General features: G+C 41.2%; 1 protein-coding gene across 2 annotated transcripts in view; it reads left to right on the top strand.

Moving 5' to 3' along the window:
* The window catches only part of LOC136877041 (glucose dehydrogenase [FAD, quinone]), an 83,412-nt gene extending 63,882 nt beyond the window's left edge, over window positions 1-19,530 (top strand). For both annotated transcript variants that reach the window (XM_067150844.2, XM_067150845.2), the window contains exon 2: window positions 16,609-19,530. In XM_067150844.2, coding sequence (XP_067006945.2) covers window positions 16,636-18,525 — 1,890 coding nt within the window. In that variant the 5' untranslated portion in view covers window positions 16,609-16,635 and the 3' untranslated portion in view covers window positions 18,526-19,530. The remainder of the gene's footprint in view (window positions 1-16,608) is intronic.
* The last annotated feature ends 203 nt before the right edge of the window (window positions 19,531-19,733 follow it).

Here is a 19,733-nt window from a genome sequence, read left to right on the forward strand (position 1 = left end):
CGATCTGTATGGTCCTGAAATCGATACGGAAATGTCTAATAGAATTGGAAGCGTTAGCGTAAAGCTCGACATGGTCAGCCCTGGTGACCAGCTGAAGCAACCGGGTTACCTTGAGCTTTCTGCGCTAGCCAGTTGACACATGTTCCTTTGAAAGAGCATTAATGAATCCGGCTAATGTTCTAGAGTATGCTTTACGTTATTTCCGTGAAAAAGGTTTATCCTCTTCCCGTGAAATAACTTCGGAAGAAAGGGAGATAGGTCAACATGTGATCGAACTAATTGAAAATCATCCCATGGGTGCAAGCATCGTTTCGGAGCCGTATCTGGAGAGAAGTAGTGACCGTGAAAGTGACAGTGGAAGCAGCGACACCTCATCTGCATTACCTGAAAGAGAAGGCAGCATACCATTGCCAGGAACAAGACGTGTTACGGATCCGATTTTGATCCCCGAGTCTGATTCCCGTCAATCCAGTGAAGAGATACCGCAGTCACCTAGCAAATCTTCTAGTTCAAGCTATGCTTCTAGTCCACAGAAGAAAGTGAAACAAATTGTAGATCTTGTGTACAAGAGAAAAGGGGTAAATTTTATGGTTAAATAGGGTGGGGGTGGGGGACCGCCTTTCATTAATGACTGTTCGCAAAAGTTGTTGTAAAGTGACGTCACTACGACAACTGTACAGGTGGAAGAACCAATTAGAATCTACATCAGTAAGCCCCATTGAACACAGGAAATTGATGCATACAAAATTATTACAGAAGCAAGAATACTGGAGCGGAATGTATGCGATGAAGATCTGCGACTGTGGGCCTTGGAAATTTCAAGAGAGATTTCAATGGGGCGAACTAATTTCAGCGCATGTGCTAGATGGATGAGTCACTTTAAGAAAAAGTACAAAATAAAAAGGAGAAAAATACGAAATTTGTAACCCGTACGTATCTGCAAGAAGAAGTCGAAAAGATATAGTCACAAGGAAATTTGTGCAAGCAGCTACAGAGCGAGTTATAGACGATCACCAAGCTCGATAGCTGCAGTCGCTTAAGTGCGGCCAGTATAGCTCGAACCCCACTGTCGGCAGCCCTGAAGATGGTTTTCCGTGGTTTCCCATGTTCACACCAGGCAAATGCTGGGACTGTACCTTACTTAAGGCCACGGCGGCTTCCTTCCCACTCCTAGCCCTTTCCTGTCCCATCGTCACCATAAGACCTATCTGTATCGGTGCGACGTGAAGAAACTTGTAAAACAATTATAATACTGATCAGAGTGGTTTAGTGCGCGAAATTAAAGTAAAAAGGGCTCTATCGTTTGTTGGTGAGAAACGTACAGAAACAGTTTATGGCCAGTACTCTTTTCTCGAAATTATTCATTGTACTACAGGAGGCAACTGGAACTTTCGCTCCGAGAGTTTCCAAATAAATGTTTCATGTCAGAAATATAATTTTAACAGCCACGAAATGAGGGAAAATGGGAAAAAAGGAATTAAAGTATTGGTTTAAAGAATCCTTTTTCCCATTTGCGGAAGAGAAGTGTTTGCTACTGCTAAATTCCTGTACTACTTATAGTGATAAGACCTGTCTTGAAGACATTCCTCCAGGCATCAGTGCCAGAGGTGGTGTTACTTAGTATTGACAGACTTGGGCTGGTTGCAAGAAGGCAGCTTTCTGAAAGAAGAGCTTTATATTTAGTTCTGTATGCTTGTGTTTGCAATATATTATGTTTCTTTACTCTTCAATATGTTGATTATCATTTACCTACTCCTAACAGCGTATATGGATTACTGCCTGGCAAAAACCAGTGTGGTACAAAACTTTCTTTGATGTGCATTAGTAGTATAATGGGAGAGTTCGGCCGCCACCTCCACCTCAGGCTCCCAGTGGCCACCTCCACCTCCACCTCAGCCAGAGGCCTCCCAGTGGCCACCTCCACCTCCACCTCAGCCAGAGGCCTCCCAGATGCCTCCTCCACCTCCCGCGGGAAATTTGAATTTGTAAACAAAGCCACGTGCTTTTTGACAGACAACAACGCATCGCAAACCTCAGTACTGCCATCTTGACGGGCCTAAACCTCAGTAGTGCCAACTTAACCTAACTAGCGCGAGGTAAACAAAGCCACGTGCTTTTTGACAACCACGTGCTTTTTGACAGATTTGTAAACAAAGCCACGTGCTTTTTGACAGCTGTCATCGACAACAACGCATCGCAAACCTCAGTACTACCATCTTGACGGGCCTAAACCCCAGTAGTGCCAACTTAACCTAACTAGCATGAGGTAAACAAAGCCACGTGCTTTTTGACAGATTTGTAAACAAAGCCACGTGCTTTTTGACAGACAACAACGCATCGCTAACCTCAGTACTGCCATCTTGACGGGAATAAACCTCGGTGGTACCAACTTAACCTAACTAGCGTGTAGTAAACAAAGCCACGTGCTTTTTGACAGCCACGTGCTTTTTGACAGCTGTCATCCGCCATCTTTAAACTACAGAGCGCTGTGCTGCCCTCTTTCCTCACCTGTCATCGGCAGTGCTGCCATCTTGGCGGGCCTAAACCTTAGTGCTACCAACTTAACCTCACTAGCTCGAGATAAACAAATCCACGTGCTTTTTGACAGCCACGTGCTTTTTTGACAGCTGTCATCCGCCATCTTTAATCCATAGAGCACAGTGCTGCCCTCTTTAGCTACTTACCTTTGAAATGTGGTGGCGGATAATTTGAAAAAATGTTTTTTTTGACAGCAGCCATCTTTGAGCGCCGTGCTACACTCTTTAGCTAGTTACCTTTGAAATGTGGTGGCAGGCAATTCCACATGACAGCAGTCATCTTTAATCAAGAGAGCACCGTGCTGCCCTCTATGTGGTGGCGGCAAATTGAAAAATTCTACATGCTCTTGTTTGGAAACAAACTCACGCGCTTTTTTGACAGCCGTCATCCGCCATCTTTAATCAACAGAGCACAGTGCTGTACTCTTTAGCTAGATACCTTTGAAATGTGGTGGAGGCAATTTGAAAAATTCTATGTGCTCTTGTTGGGAAACAAAGCCACGTGCTTTTTTTTGACAGCTGTCATCCGCCATCTTTAATCAATAGAGCACTGTGCTGCTATCATGCGGGCAATTTCGTTAGCTGTCATCCGCCATCTTTAATCCAGAGAGAACAGTGCTGCACTCTATGTGGTGGCGGTAAATTCCATGTGCTTTACAAACCTATGTGCTTTTCTGACAGCTGTCATCCGCCATCTTTAATCTAGAGAGAACAGTGCTGCACTCTATGTGGTGGCGGCAAATTCCACGTGCTTTACAAACCTATGCGCTTTTCTGTCATCCACCATCTTTAATCTAGAGAGAACAGTGCTGCACTCTATGCGGTGGCGGCAAATTCTACGTGCTTTACAAACCTATGCGCTTTTCTGTCATCCACCATCTTTAATCTGGGGAGAACAGTGCTGCACTCTATGTGGTGGCGGCAAATTCTACGTGCTCTTATTTGGAAACAAATTCTACTCGCTCTTCAGCTGTCATCCACCATCTTTAATCAAGAGAGCACCGTGCTGCCCTCTTTGTGGTGGCGGATAATTTGAAAAAATTCTTTTCGACAAGCAGCCATCTTTAATCCAGAGAGAACAGTGCTGCCCTCTTTAGCTACTTACCTTTGAGGCGGTTAATTTGAAAAATTATTTTCGACAAGCTGCCATCTTTAATCCAGAGAGAACAGTGCTGCCCTCTTTAGCTACTTACCTTTGAGGCGGTTAATTTGAAAAATTCTAGCTGCCATCTTTAATGAAAAGGGCATCGTGGTGCTATCTTGCGGGTAATATTTTACGTCACAGCTGTCATCCACCATCTTGCATTGCTAACCTTAGTGCTGCCCTCTTTAGCTACTTACCTTTGACAAGCTGTCACCCGCCATATTGCATCGCAAACCTCAGTGCTGCACTCTATGTGGTGGCGGATAACTTGAAAAAATCTTTTTGACAAGCAGCCATCTTTAATCAACAGAGCACCGTGCTGACATCTTTAGCTACCGCCATCTTACATCGCTTACCTCGCTGCTGTACTCTATGTGGTGGCGGTTAATTCGAACAAGTTTAATCACGCATCGGGTAAGCTAGAGTAAGCACGTGCTGCAGTGATGACGTTATCATGCATGTTTAGACTTGTCCGTTTTCTTAAGAGTAAGTCGATGTAAAGGAATGTGGTAGCGGTAAATTCGAACGAGTTTAAACATGCATCGGGAAAGCTAGAGTAAGCACGTGCTGTTGTGATGACGTCATTGTGCATGTTTATACCTGATCGTTTTTCTTAAGAGTAAGTCGGAGTAAAGCAATGCAATAAGTACAACATTTTTGAATGCGATCAAATATTTATTTACAAATGTACTACAACAGTGTTCGTTTTTTACTGCTGACAAGGTTGGTGTGCTTCTTAACAACGTATGCTTCCGAAATGCCTCCTGCAACATTCAAATTAAACAAAGCATTTAGAAGTATATTATACTAAGTATGTTATGCTTCACAGAGAAGATCATGTACTTCTTACCTTGCTGTTATTCCTTTTCGGAATCATCATCATCATCATGAAGTACTAGAGAAAGTTCATTCATACACTGTGTACAGTGTTCAATCCTCGGATTTGGTCCATCCCAATCATCATCACCATTTTCTCCTCGATGCTTGTAATGTCGTTCACAAGTTCTGCATAAAGCTACTTCGATTGACATCTTACTGTGTAGAGGAAGGATGTCCCAAAAATTATGTACGTAAGAGGCAGCGTACGTATATAAAAATCCTGGTGGTAAGTATTGAATAAGATGTTTCGGCATCGACGATCTACGTTTATAGAACATTTTAATAGCCTCACTCACTCGTGAAACATAAATAAGATGTTGCGTATGAGCATGCAAACAGCATGCACATTTACAGTTTTGTTCCATAGCGTACGATGTCGAAGCACACACTAATGAAAATGATAAAGATCTATTCTTATTTATAGTCTCGTAACAATATTCGTTACCGGATGGTAAGTAACATCACTCATATGAATAATAAGACAATAGGCTGCTGTGTTAGCAGGAATGTTTTCAGATGTTTCAAATTCTAAACGAATATCAACTGGAGATTCTTTTATAGATTCTTCATGATAAGAGCAGTCTATAACTACAATCGGTGCTTTATTTTTAAATTCTTGAGGTGTAAATAGCGGACGATCTTCTTTCTGATAACACGATGATTGAAATTTACAAAACATGTCATAGAGCATCCCAAACTTATTTTTCTCAAAGTTAATGTCGATGTTTTCGTAGGGATACGTAATTCCATTGAGGTATAGTCTAACGTGTCTTAATTTGCAGTGATCAAACAGTGAGCTATCTTTTTCGTGATTGAATTTACGATTAGTTTGAAATCCAAAAATAATGTACAAGGGCTTCTCAATAAAACGTGATGTTTTAACAGCCCAGCTATGCTTGTTTGTAGGTGGTAACACAGGATATTCATGCAGCTCCCAACTTCTAAAACGTATAGGTAATGGTGTATCATTTTCTACAATCTTGAGCAATCGAAGTTTTTCACGATCAGATAAGGTTACATGTGGGATCCGCCACAGTATACGATGCAGTGTTATTTTCGATTCTACAGGTGTTTCTACTGCTTTAAGAGAATTGTAATCACTTCGATCACGGATTAGAATAAGCTCTTGTTTTACGTTGATTATAATACGTGTAAAGTCTTCTGCGAATCCAAAAATATGTTTCAGTGATAACATACCCGTAAAAGTTCCATCCTCATTAATCATCCAGTTGTTAGTAGCTTTTGGACACCATCCAGCCATCCGCAAAAGATTACTTTCTTCATCACAGAAAGAAGGGTAGAGTTTCATTGCGCTTGTAATACCAACATTCTTCGTTCGATCTATTTCAACATTATTTACTTCATATCGCGCTTCAGAAAAGAGAAAAGCTAGAGCATGGTTGTTTAGTTGTGAAGTGCTTGGTCCACCTCCATCAGACTTTTCTAATCGTCCTTCAATATAGAGGTAGCTTTCGTGTGGTAAGGTGTAAACATCTTGTTGATTAATAATAAAATGAATTTCATCATTGTTATTTAATCCAAACGTAAAAGGTTGATAGGAATGAAGCTACACCTTCACGACTTTCTACTGTATTCGTAATGTCTAGCATTTCTTCCATTCTGTTGTAGTAGTGTATATCCTAAATCTTGGAGTATCTGCTTATGGGTATCTGTTAACTCGATGAGTCTCTGCACACATGTAGTATGCCTTCGGAATGTACACCGTGTTTTATAGATGGTTTTCATACTGGTTTAAGATGTAGTTTGTAAGCTACGTACGCGTGCTGATCTAAATGAATAAGCTGATTATGTTTATTTACAAGTCTAAGAGTAATGTTGCTAATGTGTTTTACAGACACAGGATGATAAAGAACTACTGCTGGTTTCTCACAAATAGTATATCCACGTTCCTCTGTAACAATAAAGTCGTGCACGACGTGCGAAGGTTGTAGATTACTATTCAAGTCTGTAATAATATTACAAGTAATGTTCACATTATAATCATCGAAGAGTTTTATAGGTTGATCAGACTCGTAACGTACGTTCGGTAGGAGCTCCCTCGATGAAAATCCAAGCAGTGGACCAATCGAATCAGGTTGTGATTTGAAGTCAATCTTAAATGATGATTCAATAACACATTTGTGCGTAATGTTGCTTATAGTGATTGAGAACTTGTAATTATGATTACTAAAACTATCTTCCCCAAACTGATCAATTAACGTACTTTCAATATAGTCGTGAATATCATCTACTGTATAACTACCTGAGGGTAGTGTTAGCACATACTCATCGTAATAGAACTTGTTTAAACCATCACGCACATTATAGATTTTATTGTAGCTTTCAAACGATACTAGTCCAAGACTATGCGGCTGATAACCAAGTTCGATTGGCGGATTAAAATAGATGGTTGTTTCAGGTCCTTCTCCACGTACAGCAAACGTTCTTTCACTGTTCGTCATCACGTAGACACTAATACACTTTCTCTACTGTCTGGGTTTGATATAAGAACATAAGACATAATCGTCCGCACATGCGTGTATTAAAGTTTTGCACACGGTTTTTATTGTAAACAATGTCTGCACTGCTTCCGAAATAACGTATGAGCTCAAAAGGAGGAGGTAAATCTCCATAGCTATCAAAATACCATACTTTAGATTTATACATAAGCAACGTAATGAGTTCCAGGTCCACGACTGTCGTCCAAGTTAATTACGGCACTTTCACGTTCACGTGGACGTGCTGGTAGTTGATCACGCATATACACTCCTCGAAAATAATGAATTCCTAGTTGTTTAGCAAACGTAAAAACTTCATCATGCGTTAGAGCTCGATATGGCAGTGCATTCAGTAGACGTTTTTTGGAGAAATGTAGATACCAAGCCCTTTCTTGTATGGCGCTAGCTTCATGTTCACACCTTTGCCTCGTAACGCAATTGCCTCCATCGTCTTGTTATGACGTTCACTCTCTTTCAACTGTTGTTTCGCTTCTTCTACAGCTTTGACAGTTCTCGCTACAGCGCTAGCACCACCTAGCAATGACCCTAAAGCTGCTAAGCCAGCAAACAGCGCAGGAAGAAATCCTCCTCGTTTTGGTACAGGAATAATTCGCGCACGTTTACTAAATATTGCTCTGCACTTTGGAGAAATTCTCGCTCTTGCTGCGCGTAACGCCTTAGTAATAGCTACACGAGGATTGTATTCCCCTCGAATAGCTTTTTGCGCAGCCTTTATAACATCTTTCCATCCAACAGTTTTTACTTTCTTCTTCTTCTTCATGTCGTTTGGATATCGTTGTTTCACCATGCTGGACACGACTTTACTAGTCAAGAGCAAATCATAAACTAACCGTTGCCTCTTGTTTCGTTTAATATATATATTACTATTACGTACTTTATGATTCAGTTATCATGAAGATTATAAAGCAGCAAGACACGCTACCTGTTACCGACATTGTACCACATCTCTTATCTAGTTCTAGTACAACTACAAGAAAACGTCATGGAACGTTGTTTCCTTTTACTGTTCGATGTATTATATCAGGTCCGTCGGGATGTGGTAAAACAAATCTTTTACTCACACTTATTACTTCTGTAAATGGTATACGCTTCGAGAATATTTACGTTTTCGCAAAGTCACTCTATCAGCCGCTATATACTATTCTACAAACTGTAATGCACGATCTAGTTAAAGATGGAATAAGATATTTTAAATTTAATTCACATGAGCAAGTACCATCACCAGACGATGTGCTTCCTAATTCTCTAATGATCTTTGATGATGTCGCAACAGAACAGCAAAACGTTATTCGTGCATTCTTTAGTATGGGTCGACATAAATATGTTGATTGCATCTATTTGTGCCAAACCTATTCTCGTGTGCCCAAGCAGTTGATACGCGACAACGCAAATGTTATTGTGCTTTTTCGGCAAGATGAGCGCAACATGCGACATGTGTATAACGATCATGTTAACACTGATATGACATTCGATGACTTTAAACGTATGTGTGCTAAATGTTGGTCATTACACCGTTACAGCTTTTTAGTTATTGATAAAGAAAGTGATGTACAGCATGGACGATATCGCATGGGTTTCGATCATTTTATATGCATTAACACAGAATTACAGTAACTACTTGATTAAAAACCACCATCATGTTAACATCTAGCAAGGAGATCACAAAACATATCATCCAAGCTCGAAACAATATTCGACGGAAATTTAAAGAGCTTAAACGTATTCAAGCAGACACGGATTTATTTTTAAAAACACAACTAAGTACACCACTCAAAGAAATTTTTAATTCTACTTCATTACCGCAGTCTACTCCAAGTTTTGCTTCTATGCAAACATCATATCATAAAGAGAAGCATGAAGAAGAAAAGCATGAAGAAGATACGGAAGAGAAGAAGCAGGACGTAGATCAAGAAGAGGAAGATAAGGAAGAAGAAGAAGAAGAACTTAATGATGCATCACCATCTAAGCGTGTTGAGTTTTTAACTACAGATGTTATTGCAGAAACACCTACTACATCGACGCAAAATCTACCATCTTTGTCTGAGGTGATGATTACACCAGAGTATCGCAATCAGTTTAGAACTTTTATTCAAGATACCTATGGATCTCTCTTTGCACCTTATATAGAAAAACTTTTTACAGGACAAACTGACACTACCTATGGTATTCGCTACGAAGATGACTGTTTCCGGATAGGAAATTCAAATGTTAAGATTAATAGCAACAAACTCATTGTAAAAGGTGTTACCTATAAACCTACGAAAGGACTCTTAGAACTTCTTTTCTCACGAATACCTGACAAGGATATAATTTTACAAGATGATCTTAAAAAGTATAAAGCAATACTTTTTGCTACTGATGCAACACGACGTAATTACAAGAGAACAGAAGCTGTAAATGCGAATAAGAGTTACAAGTATCGTGAGTTTATTTCTAAGCTGTTTCCGACTGCACGTAGTCTAGACGTTATCTACAAGCCTTTGTTGCCGTATGTGGATGTAAGATACTGGAATGACCCAAACTTACTCGTTGAACGATTACAACTTTTAAGAGCATCGCAAGAGGCTGGTCACACGGGTCACGGATCAGAAATTCTAGAAATAGAAAGAGAACTACGTTATGCCGGTATTATTTTGTAATGGCTCGTCAAGAGAAGATCTCACCTGTAAAGGTAAACATCGCACATGAGTTACATAAACCAGCACGTCGCACCTACTGTCGCAGACGCGTTATTACACGAGGAAAAGATGATCTCTGGCAAGCAGACTTAGTAGAAATGATTCCATATGCTTCTAGTAATAAGGGCTATAAGTATCTACTTACTGTTATCGATGTGTACTCAAAGTTTGCTTTTGCACAGCCCGTGCGTTCTAAAACAGCAGCTCAAGTTAAAGAAGCATTTAAACATATTGTTGAAGAATCGAAACGCTGCCCAAGGCTTCTTCAAACTGATCAAGGTAAAGAGTTTTACAACAAGGATTTTTCTTCTTACCTCAAGTTACTTGGCATTCAACACTACTCTACGTTCAGTAATCTCAAGGCAAGTGTTGTAGAACGCTTTAATCGTACACTCAAAACAATGATGTGGCGAGAATTTACAGCGCAAGGTTCATATCGTTGGATTGATCTGCTACCTAGACTTTTATCTACCTACAACGATACACCTCATCGCACTATCGGAACAAAGCCACGTCTTGTTACAAAGAATACACCTCGTCTAGATGCTATTCATCTTGTAATCAAAACAGCTGATCCACGTCGCTATCGCTTTAAAGAAGGTGATTTCGTTCGCACCAGCAAACACAAGTCTATCTTTGCAAAAGGATACACACCTAACTGGAGCACTGAAATTTTTCAAATCAGAAGTGTTAAGCTTACTAATCCAGTTACGTATTTACTTCGCGATCTCAGAGGACAGCCTATTGAAGGAGGATTCTACATCGAAGAACTGCAGAAAACAAAATATCCTGATCACTATTTAGTTGAACGTGTTATTCGACGTCGTGGTAATAAACTGTATGTTAAATGGCTTGGTTTTAATAACAGCTTTAATTCATGGATTAATAAAGAGGATGTACTTTAAATCTTATGTGTGTGTTTTCTTTTAATCCTCTACGTTTCCTTTCTTCTAAGTCACTAGGACATGCTGTAGGATTAAACAACACCTGTAATATGTTTTGACAATTCATATTTATTTTAGACTATATACATACATTTTTATCCTTTGTTTATTTTACGGTCTTTGTCACTCAGTTTTCGTTTTATTGCACCAACAACGACAAGTGCTGCTATATTCTTCTGAGCAGCTAAAGCACTAGGTAATAACAAATACACACACACACAGCATAACTTTACGAAGCAGATTTTAACAGCTACACGACATGCAGGCAGCATGTAACTACGTATCAGGCGAATGTGTTCTAGGGCCGCAGGGGAGATGAAGCACGAAGAAAAGAAGATCAATCACTCTATTGATGAGTCCACGCCCAACATGCTTCCTCATCTTTCTCCCAGCACGTTTCTTCACCTTTTCCTTGTTTACTCTCTCTACAGCCATGATAAGTGTTTATAAGCGAAGACAACTCGTTAGTTTTAGGTCCGTGATACAGTTTAATTAGTTGACATGTACGGCACTGTCTCACAGAAGGTCTTCTAGCTAAACTCACGTGTTCATGATGTAAACTACACGTTTGAAGCTCTGACAAAACAGGATCTTGAGTCCACTCACGAGGCACCTTATCCCAAATCTTCTTTACAGCATTCGCAGCTACATTGACCAAAAATGCCTTTGGTAATGCATTTAACTCTTCTTCAGTAAAAGTGTTTAGTTTCTTTTTGCATGCATAAAACTTTACGATCGCCTTTTCAACTGCGTTACACTTAGTATCTGTTAGAAATGACATGATGTCTTTACTCTACAAATGTTTCTTTTACACTAAGGTTATTTCGACACTGCACTTTACATATGTTGTTCACTTCCCGGCATGCACTGCGACACAACCAATCAAAGAGCATGCATACATGTTGTAAAGACTGTTTAGTTGTTTCTCTACTATGCTCTTTCGGAAGAGTTTTAAATGATGGGCACCCCAATTCATGCATGTCGATAACTTCACATGATGATGGTAGAAAATCACGCAACCATTCTTTCTTTTCACAACCCTTTAAAAGAACAAGATCTGCTCTTGACAAATGTGCATTCATCATTAAAGGTAGAAAACGATAAGGTATTCCTTTTTCTTCCCACTTCAAACCTAAATTGTTTTCAATCCACTGAGTCTGCTTTTTATCTTCATCTGTTTGCAAACAGTAAGGGAACGGTGGACTAAATACTAAACTAACAAGTTTTGGTGCCCACAACACACAGCAATCTAACACAGCCACCTCTTTAAACACAAACTTGTTTCCGTTTACTTTAAAGCCTTGCACATCAACTATTAATGTTTTCGTCATGTTTGCACTCCACACTCTATCACTGTTTCCCGAAGACTAAAGCTTTTAGTCAACGAACGGGTTTAAACATGCATGATAACGTCATCACTGCAGCACGTGCTTACTCTAGCTTACCCGATGCGTGATTAAACTTGTTCGAATTAACCGCCACCACATAGAGTGCAGCAGCGAGGTAAGCGATGTAAGATGGCGGTAGCTAAAGATGTCAGCACGGTGCTCTGTTGATTAAAGATGGCTGCTTGTCAAAAAGATTTTTTCAAGTTATCCGCCACCACATAGAGTGCAGCACTGAGGTTTGCGATGCAATATGGCGGGTGACAGCTTGTCAAAGGTAAGTAGCTAAAGAGGGCAGCACTAAGGTTAGCAATGCAAGATGGTGGATGACAGCTGTGACGTAAAATATTACCCGCAAGATAGCACCACGATGCCCTTTTCATTAAAGATGGCAGCTAGAATTTTTCAAATTAACCGCCTCAAAGGTAAGTAGCTAAAGAGGGCAGCACTGTTCTCTCTGGATTAAAGATGGCAGCTTGTCGAAAATAATTTTTCAAATTAACCGCCTCAAAGGTAAGTAGCTAAAGAGGGCAGCACTGTTCTCTCTGGATTAAAGATGGCTGCTTGTCGAAAAGAATTTTTTCAAATTATCCGCCACCACAAAGAGGGCAGCACGGTGCTCTCTTGATTAAAGATGGTGGATGACAGCTGAAGAGCGAGTAGAATTTGTTTCCAAATAAGAGCACGTAGAATTTGCCCCCACCACATAGAGTGCAGCACTGTTCTCTCTAGATTAAAGATGGTGGATGACAGAAAAGCGCATAGGTTTGTAAAGCACGTAGAATTTGCCGCCACCGCATAGAGTGCAGCACTGTTCTCTCTAGATTAAAGATGGTGGATGACAGAAAAGCGCATAGGTTTGTAAAGCACGTGGAATTTGCCGCCACCACATAGAGTGCAGCACTGTTCTCTCTAGATTAAAGATGGCGGATGACAGCTGTCAGAAAAGCACATAGGTTTGTAAAGCACATGGAATTTACCGCCACCACATAGAGTGCAGCACTGTTCTCTCTGGATTAAAGATGGCGGATGACAGCTAACGAAATTGCCCGCATGATAGCAGCACAGTGCTCTATTGATTAAAGATGGCGGATGACAGCTGTCAAAGAAAAGCACGTGGCTTTGTTTCCCAACAAGAGCACATAGAATTTTTCAAATTGCCGCCACCACATTTCAAAGGTATCTAGCTAAAGAGTACAGCACTGTGCTCTGTTGATTAAAGATGGCGGATGACGGCTGTCAAAAAAGCGCGTGAGTTTGTTTCCAAACAAGAGCATGTAGAATTTTTCAATTTGCCGCCACCACATAGAGGGCAGCACGGTGCTCTCTTGATTAAAGATGACTGCTGTCATGTGGAATTTGCCTGCCACCACATTTCAAAGGTAACTAGCTAAAGAGTGTAGCACGGCGCTCAAAGATGGCTGCTGTCAAAAAAGCATTTTTTCAAATTATCCGCCACCACATTTCAAAGGTAAGTAGCTAAAGAGGGCAGCACTGTGCTCTATGGATTAAAGATGGCGGATGACAGCTGTCAAAAAAGCACGTGGCTGTCAAAAAGCACGTGGATTTGTTTATCTCGAGCTAGTGAGGTTAAGTTGGTAGCACTAAGGTTTAGGCCCGCCAAGATGGCAGCACTGCCGATGACAGGTGAGGAAAGAGGGCAGCACAGCGCTCTGTAGTTTAAAGATGGCGGATGACAGCTGTCAAAAAGCACGTGGCTGTCAAAAAGCACGTGGCTTTGTTTACTACACGCTAGTTAGGTTAAGTTGGTACCACCGAGGTTTATTCCCGTCAAGATGGCAGTACTGAGGTTAGCGATGCGTTGTTGTCTGTCAAAAAGCACGTGGCTTTGTTTACAAATCTGTCAAAAAGCACGTGGCTTTGTTTACCTCATGCTAGTTAGGTTAAGTTGGCACTACTGGGGTTTAGGCCCGTCAAGATGGTAGTACTGAGGTTTGCGATGCGTTGTTGTCGATGACAGCTGTCAAAAAGCACGTGGCTTTGTTTACAAATCTGTCAAAAAGCACGTGGTTGTCAAAAAGCACGTGGCTTTGTTTACCTCGCGCTAGTTAGGTTAAGTTGGCACTACTGAGGTTTAGGCCCGTCAAGATGGCAGTACTGAGGTTTGCGATGCGTTGTTGTCTGTCAAAAAGCACGTGGCTTTGTTTACAAATTCAAATTTCCCGCGGGAGGTGGAGGAGGCATCTGGGAGGCCTCTGGCTGAGGTGGAGGTGGAGGTGGCCACTGGGAGGCCTCTGGCTGAGGTGGAGGTGGAGGTGGCCACTGGGAGCCTGAGGTGGAGGTGGCGGCCGAACTCTCCCATTATACTACTTGCATTTTATATCTGCTTCTGTTAAGGCCTTTCTACTTCAGGTCGTCGTCCGTTTCCATCATCTCGGACGTGGCCAAAGAACATCTCAAACAAAGACCTTTGGGAGGCCACAAGTCAAAGTCCCGTACAGGAACAGAAAATGAGAAGAAATTGGAAATGGATGGGACACACCCTGAGAAGACAACAAGAAAATATCACAAGGCAGGGATTGAGCTGGAATCGACAAGGTACTCGCAGGCAAGGCAGACCGAGGATTACCTGGAAGAGAGCCATAGACAGGGAGATTGCTGGAGTTAACAAGACATGGAGTGAGGTGACAGCATTGGTGACAGATAGAACAAGCTGGATAAATTTCGTCGAGGCCCTATGTTCCACCTGGAATTAAAGGAACTAAGTCAAGTCATATTCCACGCACTTTTCACGACTTCTGCTTTATCTTCTTAAACCACGCTGATATCACCTCATATTATTTCCCTTTATCTTCTCGTTGAGTACAGTCATACCAGCTCAGTTCCCTCTGTGGATCAGTAGTGGAGTTTTCAATTCGTGGGTTCGATCTTGGCTGAGTCAGTCGATTTTCGTAGGAAGATCAAGAATATTGACACTCCATGTTATTATCGTTGATGTGTTAAAAATCTCTATTGCTGCACTTAGTGTCACCCGGCAAAATTAAATTAGCTCAACCAGAGGAACCCTCTGCCAGCACTGTGGTGTAGGGGTAGCGTGCCTGGCTCCCGGCCAGGTCAGGGATTTTTACCAGGACCTGAGGGCTGGTTCGAGGTCCACTCAGCCTACGTGAGTAGAATTGAGGAGCTATCTGACGGTGAGATAGCGGCCCGGTCTAGAAAGCCAAGAATAACGGCCGAGAGGATTCGTCGTGCTGACCACACGACACCTCGTAATCTGCAGGTCGTCCACCTGCATTGCACCACTTCAAGTCCGCAACTCGACAGCTGATGCCGTATTGTTATTGGAGGTTGCGCTCGCACGGTGGTCTGTCTGTTTGAATCCCATGCCAAGTCTCCTAGGTTCGAATGCGTGTTCCTTCCCACAAGGACTGTAGGAAGGACACTCTTATTAAATCCCCGGAAAACTCCTAAATTGAACCTGGATGCTCAGTTGAACCCACATAAACGTGGGATGTTAAGCTAAAATATTATTATTAATTGCTAGTAGAGCCCACCTTCTTGATCTAGCTGCGAATATGGGCTCTATTTGAGGCTCTGTTGCTAACTTACCACTTTTGTGTCTCGCAAGGGTAATCGAGGCACTACCTAATCCGGAAAGGTAGCAAACTTGAAATTAATGGTGGAGAGATCCTTTGTACGGACCACTCGACACCCAGTGGTCCTAATACCACAAAGAAATCGGTGAGCAAATTAAAGGTTCTTTTCTTTAACCATCTGCTTTATGTCGCACAAAGATAGGTCTTATGCCGACGATGGAATAGCAGAGGGCTGGTAGTTGGAAGGAAGTGACCGTGGCCTTAATTAAGGTGCAGCCCCACCATTTGCCTGGTGTGAAAATAGGAAACCAGGGAAAACCATCTTCAGGGCTGCCGACAGTGGGGTTATTTTTTTATTTTTTATTTTTTGCTATTTGCTTTACGTCACACCGACACAGATATGTCTTATGGCGACGATGGGATAGGAAAGGCCTGGGAATTGGAAGGAAGCGGCCTTGGCCTTAATTAAGGTGCAGCCCCGGCATTTGCCTGGTGTGAAAATGGGAAACCACGGAAAACCATCTTCAGGGCTGCCGACAGAGTGGTTCTAGCCCACTATCTCCCGATTACTGGATACTGGCCGCACTTAAGCGACTGCAGTTTCGAGGTCGGTGACAGTGGGGTTAGAACCCACTATCTCCCGAATGCAAGCTCACAGCTGAGCGACCCTAACCGCAAGGACAACTCCTTCGGTAAACTAGAGATTTTGGCAGTAATCGTGGTGGTGGTGGTGGTGGTGGTGGTTGCATATTCCCACACAAGTTCTTTGAAAACATTTTCTTAAACAATTGATGGAATCCGCCACCTGGGCGACAGTCCTAAATGCAGATTATTGATTGATTGATTGATTGATTTATTGATTGATTGATTGATTGAATGATTGATTGATTGAAAACTGAAAGACGATGCCTGTTTCTTCCCTTCTCAACCCCTCACAAGTAAGTACTTATCGTTTGTGTTCACAGGCACACGAAGTCAAGGACCTAAGGAGAATGGAAATGGAGACACTGCTACTTTTCCTCGTAACAGCACAGGTCGCTACGAATGTTGTTTCCTGTCATAATGTCAACATTGCCGCTATGTTCCCGGCGATTATGGAGCGAGAACGCATATCCATGCAGGAACCTTGTGACGATAACAGTGAAAAAAGAGAGTTCGACTTCATTATTGTTGGAGCAGGAGCAGCTGGCTGTGTTATCGCCAACAGACTGACGGAAGTAGAAGATTGGGAGGTCTTACTTCTGGAGGCTGGAGGAGAAGAAACTGTTATCATGGATATTCCTCGAGTAGCTACTTCATTACAAGAATCTGATATTAATTGGCATTATAAAACAATACCATCAGAAACGAAACATAAAGGTCATGTTGGAGGTCAGATAAAATATCCTAGTGGGAAAGTCGTTGGTGGGAGTACTGTCCTAAATCTGATGGTCTACGTCAGAGGTAATAAAAATGATTACGATAACTGGGAGAGAATGGGGAATCCAGGATGGAAATACGAAGATGTTTTTCCGTACTTTAAGAAAGTGGAGAACATGCAAATTCCACAATTCCAAGACAGTGAATATCATTCAACCAAAGGCAATATCAAGATTAATTACCCTCCATACAGGACTGAAATGAGTTCAACCATCTTAAGGGCTGGGAAGGAAATGGGACAGCCAGAAGTAGATTATAACGGTGAACATCAGACAGGATTTGCACGTTTACAAACAACTACAGCAAATGGATCCCGCTGGACGGCTAGTAAAGGATATTTACATCCTATCCGCAAGAGGCGTAATTTACACCTGAAGAAAAGAGCCTTGGTGACAAAGATTCTTATCAATGAAGATACTAAGACTGCATACGGTGTCAACTTCATTAAAGGGAATAAAAATTACACTGTTTATGCTAGAAAAGAAGTGATTATATCCGCCGGTGCTATCAACTCACCTCAACTTTTAATGCTTTCTGGTGTCGGACCAAAGGAACATTTAGAGGAACTTGGGATCAAAGTCATTCAGGACTCCAAAGTGGGATATAATCTCATGGACCATGCAGGACTTGGTGCCCTTATATTCACAGTGAATGAAAGTAAAGCGCTTCCATCAACAGAGGCCATAACAAATATCCAGAACTATTATGATTATTTCGTTTCCAGTAGTGGACCTTTAACTTCAAGTAACTTCATGGAAGTTGCTTCCTTCCAGGAAATGGAAGGAACTGCTTTCCATTCACCTGGATGGCCTAATGTTGAAAACTTGTTCATATCATCTATACCACTCAACAAGACACTCTTGGCCTCAGTTCTTGGCTTAAGCCCTGATGTATTTCAAAATCAAACACCACCCAGAGGAAATCAGTCAGCATTTCATGTTTACGTCTTTGCATTGAGACCTAAAAGTAGAGGGAGGATCAGACTAAAAGATAATAATATTTTTACTTCACCACTTATAGATCCGAATATCTTCGATGAAGAAGAAGACATTCTGCTCACGACTGCAGCAATTAGAAAAATTATTGAATTTACTCAGGCTCCAGCATTGCAAAAGATGGGCGCTACGCTGGACGATACACCGGTGGCTCCTTGTCAGCACCTAACCTTTGCATCCGACGAATATTGGCGATGTGCTTTGCTTCAAACGGCTACTACTACATATCATCAATGTGGTACATGTAAGATGGGACCTGCGACCGACGAAACTGCCGTTGTTGATCCCGAATTGAAAGTTTATGGAATTAGAAATCTTCGTGTAATCGATGCATCCATCTTTCCGCGAATAACGTCGGGACACATACAAGGTCCTACGTACATGGTAGCAGAGAAAGGAGCTGATCTCATAAAGAAGCAATATCTTATAACTAGTGACTCTGATCAAATCTTCTCGAATAAAATGTAGATATCATTGATTAACTTTAAAATATACGAGACATCTGAGAACTGCTCGTGTACACTGTTAACTCTGACAACCACTTGTTTTGTAACAACATCCTTCACCACAGCAGGACTTTTAGAAATTCGCCCTCGAGTAATTTTTCTCTCATGAATTGGCCCGGTGTTAGGGCCCTACGCTCATCCAGGCTCCAGCCGTCTTGATATAGAAGCTTGCTACCAAGAGCTGTGACGTCACAAGGGTGGTGCTATGTCCACTCCATCACCGATCACTAACCGCGTGTAATTCCTATGTTGCTGATACGGTTCTTTATCATAATATGACAAAGGGATGAAATAATAGAGTTATACATGCATTTATTTGAATAAATGCTATCAAAATTGCTTGCGTGCTAGTGATAAGCTATATGCACCGGTACATTGCACGTTATTAAAACAAGTCGAATTAAGGCTTCTCTCTTGTATAAAATGATGATCAATAGGTGATTTACTGTATCTTAAATTCCATTATCTTACGCTTGTTTGACCATACGGAGTTGTTCATTATTTTTGACTAATTGTTACCAAATATTTCCCAAGATTGGCAGTTTCTAGAGACGACAGTCATTAACTCCAGGTTATATACCATACCGTAATTAAAAATTACATTTTGTATTAGTCTAACTGTGATCTTTATCATAGTTGTCTTCTTCCCTTATTAAGTTGCATATCCTTCATTACACTAATATATCGCCGGTGACACCTTTCCTGCCTTCCACCTTCATGGTTAGATGCACATTTTCACCAAGTTAATTAATAGTGCATTATTGAGTATATCGTCCTTATGTTCAACCTATTTGTTCCAATCCATAATTTTATGTTAAGCTATATTGCACTATTTATATTACTTATGTTGTACTGCATTTTATTGTATTGTGATGATGAATTCTAGGAGATAAAATACTAGAGAGTGGATTATGTACAATAAATGAGGCTTCATGTCCCTGCGTATTTAACCCTTAAATAAAAAATCTTGTAACCAAAACTGGCAGTTTTTTATTTTGAAATATTTAGGCTACAACACCGGTATGATTTCCACTCGTTCGAAGATCACCTTCAAAATAACGTAGGTAAGAATGTACGAAGGGAGGGGTAGTCTCAAAACACTTGAATTTCTCATTTTGAATGATTGCGCAAGAAAATGAAGAATAATATTGAAGATTCCAACAAGCATAT

Source organism: Anabrus simplex, chromosome 7 (genome assembly GCF_040414725.1).
Source record: "Anabrus simplex isolate iqAnaSimp1 chromosome 7, ASM4041472v1, whole genome shotgun sequence".
In the NCBI taxonomy this organism is placed as follows: Eukaryota; Metazoa; Arthropoda; class Insecta; order Orthoptera; family Tettigoniidae; genus Anabrus; species Anabrus simplex.